The sequence below is a fragment of the Pan troglodytes genome, chromosome 6, assembly GCF_028858775.2.
Source record: "Pan troglodytes isolate AG18354 chromosome 6, NHGRI_mPanTro3-v2.0_pri, whole genome shotgun sequence".
NCBI lineage: Eukaryota > Metazoa > Chordata > Mammalia > Primates > Hominidae > Pan > Pan troglodytes.
The window spans coordinates 162,274,808-162,291,118 of NC_072404.2; the positions used below are offsets into that span (position 1 = coordinate 162,274,808).

A 16,311-nucleotide genomic window follows, 5' to 3' on the forward strand; every position below is an offset into this window, starting at 1 on the left:
TTTTGGTCCAAAAATCATAAGGCAAAAAAAGAAATGACCACTAGGATTTAAGTCCAAATATGTAATTTGCAACATTAATTACAATGTCAAAAATTGGGAAAAAATTAAACACATAGAAATATGTTGATAGCATTTAAAATGTGCTAACTTGTAATTGTATGGGGAAATATATAATATTAAATAAAACTTGTAGGATATGAAATGTATCAATCTATCGATCTAATTAAATACATGCAGTCATGTGTCACTTTAAAATGGGGATGCATTCTGAGAAATTCTGTGTGAGTTTCAACACTTTGTAAATACAAGAGTCTGCAAAGACAAACGTAAATTGTATAGCCTATTACACACCTAGGCTATATGGTAGAGCTTATTGCTCCTAGTGTAGAAATCTGTATAGCATGTTACTGTACTGAATACTTTAGTCAACTGTGTAAAAAACTGGTAAGTATTTGCATATCAAAAAATAGAATGGATACAGTGAAAATACAGTATTAAATTTGATGTTAACACCATTATATATGAAGCCCATCGTTGAAAGAAATGTCATTATGTGGTGCATGACTGTTTGTGGAAAACATATGAAAGAAAGTAGACCAAATTATTTTTACAGGTGGAAATATTTTTGCATTACATTTCACTTGTTTCTTCATAATATTCTCTGCTTCTAATAACGAACGTGTATTCATTGTGCAACCGGGGGAAAATAGCCTGAAATTATTTTTAAAACAAGACCCAATAGAGGAAAAGAAGGAAGAGCAGGGGGAGAGTAACCAGAAACAAAAGACATTTTTGTTTTTTGTACACATAAAAACATTTTATGTGTACTTCCATAAAATATGCACACATGCACACGTGTGCACACACAAACACTGCAGTTGAATTATATCTAAAGATGTTTATTTTTTCAAACTTTTCATTTTTTATCCCAAATGAAACATGTAGAGTAACCTTTTAAAATCAACTGTGGCTTATAGCAGTGTGACATTACTGTTTTCAAAGAAATAACTGACTTTGTGACCTTACCAAATAAAGTTTATTAGCTTTACATTGGAAAGCAGTTTACTGATGGAGTTTTACTGACTGACTGGAATTTACGACAGCCAGGGAGAAATATCCACTCAAATATCTACTGCCATTCTTTAATGCAGTTACCTAAATATCAGACGTGTCTACCTGCTGCTCAGTCTTCTAGTGTAAATATTTAAAGTAATAAAACTCAGTGTGACCTTTTCACTTAGTTCTGAATCTTCTTTCTTTCTCTTCCTCTTCTTCCTCTTGTCCCTCTCCTTTTCCTTGTCTCATTTTACACATACACACTGATTTACCATCACACATCAACATTTGATATCATCACCATAAAAGAAGAAAATATGTTCTAGGAAGATAATAGAAAATGTAAGGTATGGGGGCATTAGCATACAAAGGGAGAAAGGAAGGAAGGAGGAAGGAAGAATTTAGTGTGACAGTCAATTGTTTATCTCTTATTTCCATTATGCTATTTATTCTGAAACCCTATTATATTTTTATAGTGATTAATTTTGCCTGACCATAAAAAGCAATTCTTGAATAGACAACATAGATGAAACAAACTAGGTAAACTTTATCCAAGGATGACCTTAATAAATATGTTAGATTCTAACAATCTTTTACTTTTATTTATAGTTTTGTTGCTATGGAGATCTTATTTCATAACTAAAAGCTACATATATAATTCTGAATGTTATCATTTTAATTAAAAGATAACAAGTAAATTTTCTATGCCATTAACAATTGCATAGTGTTCTCTTTACAACAATGGCTTTTGGAGTCAATGAAAATTAAAAATGGTCTTGCTATGTGGTCTTAATAATAATTATAACAGTCATAAAAGATTAACAGGTAACAGTTATGTTCACTATATGCCAGAAAGTGTATTAAATTCTTTGCCTGTACTAACTCATTTAATCCTCATGCAACCTTACAGAGCAGGTACTATTATCTTCCCTATTGTATATATGAGAAAATGGAGACCAAGCATTCTCAACTTGCCCTGGAACCCAAGCTAAAAGTGGAGCCAGCATCAGAACCCAGAAGGCTTCTGTAAAAGCCCACGTGACACTGACTTTATAACAAACCTACCAAAATTTAGCAGAATTCATTGCACAGTCATAAAACACTCATTTTCCCCCTTTTTAAAAAAGCACTTTTTTCCATGTTTAATAACTTGTACGTACTTTGAACGTAAAGTATTTTTTTATTATTACATTTTATTTTATTTATTTTTCTTTTTTTTCATTTATTATTATTATACTTTAAGTTTTAGGGTACATGTGCACAATGTGCAGGTTAGTTACATATGTATACATATGACATGCTGGTGCGCTGCACCCACTAACTCGTCATCTAGCATTAGGTATATCTCCCAATGCTATCCCTCCCCCCTACCCCCAACCCACAACAGTCCCCAGAACATAAAGTATTTTTAAGTGTTGTTACTTACTGGTATCCCAGGTTAACTCGAATGGATAGAGCTTTGATGGAATGTCAGCCTCTAGGTGCTGTAAATGAAAGATCTTCTGCTTCACAGAGTTGGCCATAGCATCATTGCATTGTTTCTTTTTCACTTCTGTGTACGCAGGAAGTAACCAGCTTGGCCCCATATATGGCCACACATCAGTGATGACAGGAAGTTTGCTGGATGACCACCACTGGCACTCTGTGGTCATTGAGCGCCAGGGACGGAGCATTAACCTCACTCTGGACAGGAGCATGCAGCACTTCCGTACCAATGGAGAGTTTGACTACCTGGACTTGGACTATGAGGTACATGTGATGACGTAGAAATTGTAACAAAATGTCGAGCAATTGTGTCACTCTCCTACTGTATTGTATTATTGTTAATTATATTACTACTTACACCATTTTTACTTTCTTCTCTAAACAAGACACTGACAATTTTAAAAACCTGATTAATTCGTTTCATTTTATTTCTAAATTTATAATCATGAGTACTTGAAATATTATAAAAATCTTAGTACCAAAGTAATAATTTGAAGAGAGGAACCATGCTATCCAGGCCATTTAATAAATTCAGAATAAATTTAATCCTTTCATTGGTAGTTAATCATGTTATCAATTCTTCTTGAGAATGTGCAGTACATTATATGCAGAGGGTTGTCTAATATTTATTATAAAGTATTGAATAAGAAATCTTAGTTTCTGGTTTATATTAAGTCATTTAGAAACTCATGACTGTAGATGGGTCTTTTGACAAACTCTGTTTTCTCAGAATCAATATCACAAAAGCAATAAAGTAAAATACAGACTATTTTTAAAAGATTGTTCATGAACAAAAAGACATATATTACCTTCTCAATAATTAGAGATTAAAAATAATCAATGATCACGTTTATATAAATAAAAATATATTCTCATAGGTTAAAAGTAGGTATATCATATTTTTAAATTATTTGGAGAGCAATTCAACCTTAAAATATCCATTAAAACTGTTAATCATATACGTAGGTGAGCTCTTTAAGATGTTTGTCAGCCGGGCGTGGTGGCGCATGCCTGTAATCTCAGCACTTTGGGAGGCTGACGCGGGCGGATCACAGGGTCAGGAGTTCGAGACCAGCCGGACCAACATGGTGAAACTCTGTCTCTGCTAAAAATACAAAAATTAGCTGGTTGTGGTGGCACGTGCCTGTAATCCCAGCTACTCAGGAGGCTGAGGCAGGAGAATCGCTTGAACCCAGGAGGTGGAGGTGGCAGTGAGCCGAGATCGTGCCCCTGCGCTCCAGCCTGGGCAACAGAGCAAAACTGCCTCAAAAAAAAAAAAAACAACGAAAAAAAGATGTTTGTCACAGTATTATACATCCTAGGAGAAAAGGATAACACTATACATACAAAAGCAGCAGAATGGTAAGATAAAAGGGACGCAATGCTATTACTTAGCCAGAAGTTTCCAAACTTTCTTAGTTCATGGAGCCCTTAGTGTCTTCGAACTTTTTCCACAGCAGTCCTGAGCCATTAGGTCCAAACAACCTAAAAATTTACGTCCTAAGACTTTGGTAGCCGTTTAGAGAAATAAACACAAAATAAAAGTGAAAGTAGATTTTTATTTCATTCTTCAACAACAGCAATTATTACTAATGGGATGAGTGCTATTGCACTGTACGACTGGCAGAAATGGGGATCAGATTTGCCACTGGCATTCTAATTTTCTGTTCCACTTTTACTCTACATGATACTCTGTCTTAATCAGAGTAATGAGAGTAATGACCAAATCCAAAATTCACAAAGACAGCACATCATTAAAAGGAATGACACATTATCTAATACTAGAACAGTAAACTACCTTAAGCTAGAGTTTCACACAATGTCCAAAAGGTGTCAAATATTGTTGTGTTTTCTTTAAAAATTTCAAACATACTATGGCACCCCTATTAGTTTTCTGCACCACCTTCATGTTCCTTGGCACCCAGTTTTGAAATTGGAGATGTATTCATATATATATATGTGTGTGTTATGTATATTTATGTATAATTTTATAAGAATATGGAATATGCTCATCATAAAATAAATGGAAAAAACAGGATTAATAGCTGTGTTTTCTATTATCTTTATGTTTAAATAGTTTCTAGTTTTTTGCAATATGAATATACGATATATATTCTTAAATAAAAAATTTAGAGTAGAATATACTGTATAAACACTGATGGAGACTTTATTAACATTAAATGAATTTAAGATTATTGGAAAGTATTTTATCCCTCCCCCCTAAAAAAAACTCTTAAAAGCAAACTGATTGTTAAAAGAAAATGTATGTGAACATCCCAGAAATTTCTATCTTCTCTAAATTAGTATGTGTCTTGGCTCATGTGACTTATCTCGCAATGTATGAGAGACCTTAAAGATGAATTATTCATCCTCTGTTAATAAACTTTGAAGTACCATAGAAGAGGTGAAAATTCTGGAACATTAAGAATGAAGAAATATAATTCTAATTTTCAAAAAACCAAATTAAAAATTTGGGGTCATAAACCCTGTTGAGTGTGTGACAAAGTCTATGAATATTCACGCACACACAACACTTGCTATATCGGATCAGCAGTTTCATGGACACTTTGAAGCCCATACAATGTCATGTTTGAGAACTGCAGGTATAGACTAAAATACCTGGAACTTATTTATTAGACAGAAACAATAGGAAGAAATTTAAATTAACTGACAAAGAATCAGGGTAGACTTACCATTTCTGGCTACTGCCAGATTACGGTCCTCTTAGAGACTGCAATTATTGGCATGAAATGTAATAAAAGTGGCTGTGCTTACCTTCATGTTGCTACACTTTTCTCTTAATGGAAAGGGACTCCCTTTGCTTATTTGTTTAGAAAAAACCTCAGGGACTGGGCCGGGCATGGTGGCTCACGCTTGTAATCCTAGCACTTTGGGAGGCCAAGGCGGGTGGTTCACCTGTGGTCAGGAGTTTAAGACCAGCCTGGCCAATGTGGTGAAACCCCCGTCTCCACTAAAAATACAAAAATTAGCCAGGCATGGTGGCAGGCATCTGTAATCCCAGCTACTTGGGAGGCTGAGGCAGGAGAATCGCTTGAACTCAGGAGGCAGAGGTTTCAGTGAGCCAAAATCATGCCATTGCACTCCAGCTTGGGCAAAAAGAGTGAAATTCCATCTCAAAAACAAAACAAAAAACAAACAAACACCTCACGGACTGTATTAGAGTCAGTCTCTAGTTTTGTTGTACTTATCTCCTTGATATATCCACACACTAACTATACTCAAACCTCACAGACTGCATGAAAATTAGCTTCAAACCTAAAATAATACAAATTATACAACATTCATTCCTGAACTATTTAAAGGCTTTGGCCTAAAGGAAGAGAAAGCTGGTCTTGTTATCTTCACAAAACCTGAAGATGCAATGTCCTGCTTCCCCAAGATTATACTGCCTCAATCAATTCTTCCAGAGTACACTAAGGACAAAGGCATTGAGGCCCAAAGGTAGAGGTGTGCTGGTAAATGCTTAACAACCAGCTCTCTCCAGGGAGGAATGGCCAGGAATGCCCTGATATATAGCATTTGTTAATTTTTATGGTGTGAATTTCCCACCATGGTTGATTTCACGCTACCATATATGGAACTGAATAGGGAGTTGCAAAGAGGTGCCTAATAGCACTATATGACGGTATTTCCATCATATAGTTGCAATAAATATAAATGACCTCAAGAACATATACGAAAGTAAAGTGTAGAGATAAATTCCGAATAGGTATGAATTTTGTGTTTCATGTAATTTACTTAATTTATAGCTTATGTAGTGGAAGTTTTAATAATAGCTCTGCTTAGCAGTTGGTTCTTGTGAACCAGTATGAGTGGGATTCAGCACAGCACTGCTAGCATACATTAAATATACTTACCACAATTTCTGGAGATGAACATCATGAAAGAAGTGATGGAATACAAGTTCACTTCTTTGATGTAACTCTATGTGGACATTTTTTTCCTTTTTTTCCTTTTTTTTTTTTTTTTTTTGAGATGAAGTCTTGCTCTATCACTAGGCTGGAGTGCAGTGGCACGATTTTGGCTCACTGCAACCTCCTCCTCCCGGGTTCAAGTGATTCTCCTGGCTTAGCCTCCTGAGTAGCTGGGACTACAGGCACCTGCCACTATGCCCGGCTATTTTTTTGTATTTTTAGTAGAGATGGGGTTTCGCTGTGTTAGCCAGGATGGTCTCGATCTCCTGACCTCATGATCCACCCGCCTCGGCCTCCCAAAGTGCTGGGATTACAGGTGTAAGCCACCCCACCCAGCCCTAATTTTTGTATTTTTAGTATAGACGGGGTTTCACCATGTTGACCAGGATGGTCTCGATCTCTTGGCCTCGTGATCTGCCCACCTCAGCCTCCCAAAATGCTGGGATTACAGGCGTAGGTCACCGCGCCCGGCATATATGGACATTTTTTGTGACCTAGTCCTAAGAGTTTGTCTCATCCCCTCCTTTTGTAGGTGCCTACACTGCAAAGTGGGCCAATCACCACCTGCAATGAGGCTGCTAGCTACAGGGTGGCTTGAGACTGTGTGGTGATATATACGTGCACTTCACTTCATTTTTCCTCAGCGTAGTCAATAAAAACCAAAGGGCAGAGCAGCAAAATGGTGTTTGGCTTAGATTCTCTCTGTTCTTCAGAGGACACCCACTGTGGATATTATGCTGTTATCTTTTGCAATACAGCTCTGCTAGGGGAGTAGAGGAATGACTCTCTTGACCATTGCGGGACCACAGACTGCCTAGGAAGAAAATCAATCACAGGAGGAGAAGCCCGAGTTTGAACCTGTTTCTGCCCTTTAATGGTTGTGTGACAGTGGACAATTCATATTCCCCTTTGATGAAATGAATCTAATCGCATTCTTTGCATAGGGTTATGTGAGGAGGCAACAGGAAGTAATAGAAAAAATGTATGTGAGTTAAGATTACATAGGCTACATTTAATGGATGCACGTTTATTCTCCTTTATGTAAAAGAAGACTGGAGGCAAATGGCTGCTCCACGATCTTCAAGATCACAGTCCTTTTTAATCTTGCTCTTCCTCTATCCCTGTTGCAAATCACTCAAAGACGGCTGCTAACATTTCACTTTGCACTTCAGCTAGCAAGAAGGAAGAGAGAGTAAACAAGACTGTGTCCTCCCCCTCTTAATGACAGTTCTTAGAATCGCATACAGCCCTTCCACTTAAATATCATGAGACCAAAACTGGCTTCAAAGTTGATAATTTATTATATTGACTGGGGAGCAACGTGCCCAGCTGAAAAGCATTATTTTTTTTTCCCTAATGAGGGTAGGAAGAAAGGATATGTAGAGGTATCCAATAGTCCCTGCGACATTTTGTGTACACTTGAAAGCTAACAAAATCGTTAATGCAGTTATTTCTTTAGAGGCAAAGTTATTGGATGGCAAGGTCATTAATAAATATATGAGCCACAGGAACAATTGAATATTAATCAGACAACTGCAACAATATTTGTTACTATCAGCTTCGTTAAAATGTCAGAAAATATTCTGTGGTCCAACCAGTTTATTTTACCAATGAGAATTTTATTTTATTAGTATTAATTTTTGAGATGGAGTCTTTCTCTGTATGCCCAGGCTGGAGTGCAATGGCAAGATCTCAGCTCACCGCAATCTCCGCCTCCTGGGTTCAAGTTATTCTCCTGTCTCAGCCTCCCAAATAGCTGGGATTACAGGCATGCACCACCACGCCCAGCTAATTTTGTATTTTTAGTAGAGATAGGGTTTCTCCATGTTGATCAGGCTGGTCTCGAACTCCTGATCTCAGGTGATCCACCCACCTTGGCCTCCCAAAGTGCTGGGATTACAGGTGTGAGCCACCATGCCTGGCCCACCAAAGAGAATTTATAACTAGAAAGAATAAATGATAACCTAATATCCTATAATTAGTTACCTTAGGAATTGGGGTCAGAATTCACTAAATTGTTAGGATCTGTTAACTTGAGCCTGCATTGCTTTTTCAGAGCACCTTGATGAGGTGGACTTGTGCCTAGAGTTGCTGAAAACAGGGAAACTGTAAGGATAATTTGAATCCCCTGCAGAAAGTGAAAGGTCCAAATTAAAGAAATATGCACACAGAGGAATATGTGTTTAATAATATTAAACATTGACGGTATTATTACTGTCAGTTGGGGAAAAATTGATCAAAAAGATTGTAAACAGGAGACATAGTACTCCATTTTAGTTTCAAAAATGATTGCCTTTGGTACTAGGCACACTTAGGTAGTACCTAATATGTTCATTTCAGTGCAACTTGAAAACATTTTCCCAATAATTCTACTTTAGATTACTATTTCTTCTTTGTAGTTTTCTGATTCTTTGGGATATATTTTTTCTCAATTTTCCTTTTACCTTCTTATGTATGAACTCTGTGGCAAATAATACATATTCAGCTAACCATTATTAATAATAATTGATTTTATTTTAAATGAGGCCTTTGTTTTTTTTTTTTTTTACCATCACCTCATAAACCACAATTTGTGTTTCCCCCCCTAAAACTACTTAAGCATTTAAGATGCCATAACACTAAATCATAGAACATAATTTGTTCATGGACCTTCCAGTACACAGAATATTTGACTTATGCTTCAAATATGAAGAGTCGTGATTTTTAAAAATGTCTTCACTGTTTCTTTCATTTCACCCCATCAAACATGCTCTGGAAAAGCACCACAGGCTCAAGTTAACAGATTCCTAACCATTTAGTGAGTTCTAACCCCAATCCCTAATGTAACTAATGACAGGATATTAGGCTGTCATTGATTCTTTATAGTTATATATTCTCATTGAAAATAAAGTGGTTGGACCACAGAGTATTTTCTGACATTTTAATGAAGCTGATAGTAAAAAAAAATAGATAATGGTAATATTGTATGATAATTTAAAATATATATATTGCAAGTATTGTATATCTTGATATTATAATTAGCGGTTGGCTTCATTTACTACTAATTCACTATTCATAGTAAATATCATCCTTGACCATGCAAATACTAAATGCAATTTTGTATCATATAGATTTAATGCTATAGTGTATATTGATCAAAAATGTATAAGAAATAGATATTTTCTTTCTATAAGCGATAGCAGCCAGAGAAACACAGTAAGTAGCATTGTCTTATTTCTTAAGATTTAAAAGACCTATAATATCTTTAAGCCTACACTGCTCAACTTTGAGTTCCCAAATCCTAAGTGGTCCCTAATCAATATTGTAATGATATTTTTTGAACTATTTTCTACATCCAAAATAAATCTAATGAATTTTTGACAATAATGGTCATTAGACTACAAGTCTGCATAGGGTAAATATGATATCCCTTGCTTTGGGCTGCAGTTTTATCAGCTTATTAAATTAGTGCTGATTATCTCATGCTTACTGGAGGCATTTATTGATAGTATGTCTTTGAATGATAAACATAAAAATATATTTCTAATATTATTTGATACAAGAAGTTTGCTGAATAAAAATCTTTTAAAATATTCTCAAGAAAATTTATAAAATGCCTTTGGGGCAGTAAAATTGCAAAGGATCATTGCTTTTTTTTTTTTAGTTATAATCTAATTATCAGAATGAATGATTCCATTAGACACTTCAACAACAACATAATTTAATATGCCATAGATTTTGGAGGCAGAATGCTATATTTGTATATTTTGGTTGAGGTATAGATACTTGACCTTCACTGTATTCATAGTTTTGTCTAGTTTATCATAATACAATGTGGACGTTTACATTTAATTTCTTTTTCTCAAAGATAACCTTTGGAGGCATCCCTTTCTCTGGCAAGCCCAGCTCCAGCAGTAGAAAGAATTTCAAAGGCTGCATGGAAAGCATCAACTACAATGGCATCAACATTACTGATCTTGCCAGAAGGAAGAAATTAGAGCCCTCAAATGTGGTAAGGATTTTCACCCGCAAAATATTGGTCTATAAAAAATCAAGTAACATTTTTGTTTTTTGGGTTATTGAACAACAACAAAATCATGACATTTTTCATCGTATTTGTGTTTGGGCAAAATGATGTAAAACAAACATTAGAGTTATCAGAATTAGTATAGATACTTGCTATTCTTTGAGAATAGCTAATGGGACTAGCTTGAAGTAGGTGGTTGGTTTTATTCCCATGGAGCACAGAATGTTAGACTCAATATTTCTGGATGACTCATGGCACATGCTTCATCCCAGCAGTTAGCAGCCCTTAAACCGGCAGCATCCTGTTTTCAAATATCTCATCACATGTGCTCTAAGTTACTTGCTTATGGTTTAATTTAATATTTTTAAAGTTTTTAAATCAGGGACTTTATTATATTTACTCCTGTGCTTCCAAAGATGATTTGTTCGAATATGTAAATAAATACACTTTTTAACAAATCTCTAACCAGACTAAATATTACACAATTAAATAAAGCTTGATTTCCACTGCATAGCCAAAGCTGTGCCACAGAAGTTCACAGTGATTTTTTTCTGCCTTTTGTGTGAGTTGGTGCCAGGTTTCATTAGATTTTGGAGGGAAAGCAAAAGTCAAAGAAAGCCCCAGCACACCTGCTTCCAAACGACACTACTCAACATCCCTAAAAGACACTTAGTTTACAATTTTAGTATGAGAGTTCCCTATGGCTCTGCAAGACCAGGAGCTGCTTTAGCCCAGAGAGGCTATTTGGGAGAGCTTAGAATTCCAGAGACCCATACAATAAGAAGATATTATGCACTAGAAGTACAATAATGTCACGAGTGTTTGCACTGTGCTCCAAAAGAGCTCTGATGGTCTCGTTGCCTCAAATTTGAGCCCAGGGTTTCATAAAATGATTAGACAAGTGGAAATCCCTGAATGAATAAACAGTTTAGGTTGAATATGGAAGGTTTAAAACAATAACTTCATGCAAATGATTATGTAATAAATAATTTTCTTAAAGTGATCATAAATTTATACTAGAAATTAAAACTTGAACTTTGGTTAAATTTTCTCATAAAGTGTATTGACTATATGGAAAAATAATAATAGCTCCATTTATAGGCAACAGGTATTGTGCTAGGCAAGTCATATTTTACATTTAGGATGATCTGAGAACAATACTGCAAGAAGGATACAAACATTTTGTAGATGAAAACATTGAGATTTAACATGGAAAAAATAACTTATTTTATGAGAAAGATAACTTTTATTTTATGAGTAGGAGATAAAAAGATAGATGTATAGCCTGGTATAGTGGGTTGCTGCTGTAATCCCAACACTTTGGGAGGCCAAGGCAGGAGGATCACTTGAGTCCAGGAGTTTGAGACCAGCCTGGGCAACATAGTGAGACCAAGTCTCTACAACAAGTTAAGAAAATTAAAATTAAAAAAATAAATCAAATTGAATTAAAAAATTAGCTGGGCATAGTGGTGCATGCATGTAGTCCTAGCTACTTGAGAGACTGAGGTAGGAGGATCACTTGAGCCCACAAGTTTGAGGCTGCAGTGAGCCATGATTGAACTACTGCATTCCAGCCTGGGCAACAGACTGAGACTCTGTCCCCCCAAAAATAAAAGAATAAAAAAAGATTATGGATTCACAATATGTGAGTTTGATTATGCTCTATAATTATTTTATTTTAACAAATAATTGCAGTGAGAAAACATAGAATAAACTTTTGAATCAAAATATACATACATACAGAAAATCTTAGATGGGATAGAGACAAATAGGACATTTTGCAAGCAACCCTGCAAAGACAAGTGTTTATATAAGAAATTTACTTTCAAAGATGCTGGGTGCTGGTATTTCAGTGAAATTGACTGAGCGCTCATTCTACCTCCTCTTCCCCCACATACTCATTCCCTCATTATGCATTGACTCCAAAGTCAGCACCATTACTCTGGAAGGATCTTTAATTTTGCTAGGGAGACAATCCCCTCAAAAGAGGTATGTGGTCAGTTATAAAATCTCAATTATTATGCATAGGCAGTTCTTTTTATCAGTAACAGCAAGCATTTAAAAATAATCATCTGTCATGGTACAGAGCAAATTTAATTTGAATATTAATTCAGAGACACTGCCTGCCTTAGATTTAATGGTTATTGTGCTAAAATGGAAGAAATCAGCATCAGGTATATATATGTATGTATATATATATACGTGTGTGTGTATATATATGTATATATGTATATATACACACACACACATATATATACCATATACATATATATACCATATACATATACATATACCATATACATATATATGTACCATATACATATACATATACCATATACATATATATGGTGTTGTTAAAAATATATAGAGAAAAAGAGAGACAGACATAGAGATAGAACCAATGAAAATATCATCTAATTACATTCCTTAAAATATTATGATAGGATAAAAGAAGTTAGAAGCAAATACAGATTTTTAGACCTGTAAAGGGAATGTAGTTAGGCACTGAAATATACAATTTAGTGTATCTGAATGATAAATCTTTTTTTTTCTCTTTTTTCTTTTGCTTATACCAAGGAGGAGGAGTATAGAAGGGGAGGGGAAAGCCTGAATTATTGCAAATTTTATCTCCATTTAGCCCATTTATAGTGCTAGTTATACAGGAATTAATGCATTGTGATATAAGCACAATTCATGGGAATTTAAATGGGATTTTGAGTTGGATACTAAAATAATCTCCAACAACCACAATTACATTAATGCTGAAAACTTAATATCTATCTATCTATATATGCATATACAAGGTATATAGATAAAAATCCAAATATATTTCCCTAAAATATCAGTTTCATAAATTGCAAACATATGACCATAGTCCCCACTGAGACCAGAGTAATATATTAATTAATGTTGGCATTGACCACCCAGAATAGGACAGAGCATCTCTCTCCCTGACTTATGTTCGGCCAGCAGTAGCTTTGCTGTCTTCAGAAAGTCTAGTGATCCACAGTCACACCCACAACACACATACACACTTTACAACTCATGGTCAGCCTATCACATCAGGCTGTCTGGCTGTCAATCCCATGGTGGAAGCTGCTTGTTATAGTTAGACAGCCAACTGCTGCTCAATAGTAGGTCTTACACTCCAAGTAGATCCGTAGTGGTGCATCCAGTCACTGAATCCATGCTCTGCTGCTGTGTGTGAGTTTAGCTTAGGCTCAGGCTGTGCTTCAAAACTTGTAGAACTATACTTTCATCAATGGTCTGACATGGATGTTCATTTTATTCTGTGTTTTCCTCAGAGCCTGTCTTTCTATTTTACAGGGAAATTTGAGCTTCTCTTGTGTGGAACCCTATACGGTGCCTGTCTTTTTCAATGCTACAAGTTACCTGGAGGTGCCTGGACGGCTTAACCAGGACCTGTTCTCAGTCAGTTTCCAGTTTAGGACATGGAACCCCAATGGTCTCCTGGTCTTCAGTCACTTTGCGGATAATTTGGGCAATGTGGAGATTGACCTCACTGAAAGCAAAGTGGGTGTTCACATCAACATCACACAGACCAAGATGAGCCAAATCGATATTTCCTCAGGTCAGTGAAACCTATTTCACATTTGTTCCTGAAACTTATTGCAATTTCCAAAGTTAATGTTGTGCTTTGTTTGGTTTTGCTGGTGTTACACGCTCAGGATTAGGTTTTAATTCAGATCTTCAAGACGCTTACTTGGTTGTAGTGTGTGCTGATTGAATAAAGAAAACTTGGAAAGTTGTTGAGAGAGCAAGGCATGGGTGAAGGAGAAAGTTGGTTGAGATTGGAAAAGCGAAATCTATTCCTTACCAATGCTAGTTTATTTTTAATAGATAAATTGCTCTTCTTTTAAGTGAATAATTTATGTTTAAAAACAAGGAATGTTTATTTTAAAAACACAATTATATCTGGTATCTTTTCTCTTTATCAACATTCGTGTACCTTTTACTATTAGTAACAAGATTATACTAATTTTAACCTTAAGGAATATTCCACTGCTGGAATCAGAACTTCAAAATGTTCTTGCTAAAATTATGCAAATGGTTGGAAAAGAAAACGAAAGTGAATATAAGGTGGAGTGACAAGATTTGTGTATCAACTGATGGAAGACTGGCTTAGGCAAAAATAGGATAATTTTAAATTTGGCTTTGTAGTGATATGACAAATAGAGGCTTAGGTAATATTCTTGTTATTTGAATAGACTTCGCAACCTTGGAAGTTCTTTGATAAATACAGTACAAAGGAAGGTGACATTGTAAATTGTGACGTTATAACCAAAGAAAAATTAGTCTCAATATTGGACTGATAAATAGTAACTGTCTTCATCTATTTTTCTTGAGATAGTCTTTGCAATAGTCATACATATATATTGTGAAGAACTACTTAGAAATGGGAGATACAGAGAAAACTAACATTTACTGAACACTTAGTACAGATGTAGCAGATACTGAAAGGAGTCATGACAGAGAGCTCAATTGGGTGACCATGGACTCTGATTTCTGAATATGCCATATACTCTCATGGCACCCTATGCCTATACCTGACACGGTTTCTAACACACTATGATTTTTGTCCCTCTCTTTTCCCCTCTAGGCTCCATGCTCCTTGACAGCAGGGACCATGCTCCTTTTTCTTCTGTCCCTAGCATATAGAATAGTACCTGTAAGAGGTGCTCTCCAATATTTGTTGAATTCAATACTCTGACCCCTTTCAACTAACAGAATATCCCCTGCTATAGAACATATATATTTTCTTGTAAAATAGGCTTTATGTTTGTGTGTGGCCTGAATGTGTGGTCTATTACTGAAAAGGAGTCAAGGAAGCCACAAGAAATGTTATGTCAGAGATGTGCCTAAATTATTGAAATCAAAGGTATTGGGAAATACCTAGTTATTCACTTTCTCCATTTCTGCTTTATTAGTTTTGCTTTTTCCTTGAATGTCTAGTCAAAATGATTAATCAACCATATTTTATCACTACATTCGTTTATAAGTATACCTAGGGAGGTTTACAGCAAATCGAAAATATCTGGAGAGACCAGAAAAACATAAAACAAAAACAAAAGCAAATGTTTGCCACAGTTGAAAAACTCCCACATTATATTGTTATGATTAATGATTATTGCCTAATGACTAAACATAAAAATATTAGTATGAAGGCCTGTCTCCTTGCAGTCTCTGAGCAAATCCGATTTGTTGGTGGGTTTCCATGTAACAGGAGCCAATATATTTGAAAGGATAAGATATTAACCCTAGTGGTCAATAAACATGTATTAATTTGATTTGGTGTAATTTAGTACTCCAAGATACTCTCACCTAATTTAAGCTGTGTTTATTTTGAAAATTAAAGATAGAATGAACAAAGAAATCCAATACATGACAGTTAATTCACCTTAATAGATTTGCTTAAACATAATAAAAATGGACTGAAGAGTTTTTGTCAGTTTAGCCAAGAATCTGTGCAAATTAATTGAAAAGATATAAAATCTAAAGATTTCCGTAGTATTACCCTTCTATAATCCAGTGAAAATACCTTACTGCTTCAAGCATTTTATATAAATATATATATATATACAGACATACATACACACATACATACATAGTGGAAACTACGTGCTCATATTTGAGAAACATTAGTTGAAAAAAAAATTCAACCATTTAAAAAAGTTATATTTTATATTCATTCATTCAATCTAAAAGTACATATGGAAACCATAGGACATAATTTCCTCTGTCTTTTAATGTATTTTATCAAATTCAATTAAATGTGTAAATAAGTTAGTAAAGTGGCAACACTGAGAA

The 16,311-nt window shown here is 35.2% G+C and overlaps 1 protein-coding gene across 1 annotated transcript in view; it reads left to right on the forward strand.

The window, feature by feature from the left end:
* CNTNAP2 (contactin associated protein 2) overlaps positions 1-16,311 on the forward strand; it is a 2,300,337-nt gene that overhangs the window by 1,001,150 nt on the left and 1,282,876 nt on the right. The window contains exons 6-8 of the mRNA XM_063815738.1: positions 2,621-2,805; positions 10,324-10,467; positions 13,810-14,074. Of these exons, the coding sequence (XP_063671808.1) occupies positions 2,621-2,805; positions 10,324-10,467; positions 13,810-14,074 (594 nt within the window). The remainder of the gene's footprint in view (positions 1-2,620; positions 2,806-10,323; positions 10,468-13,809; positions 14,075-16,311) is intronic.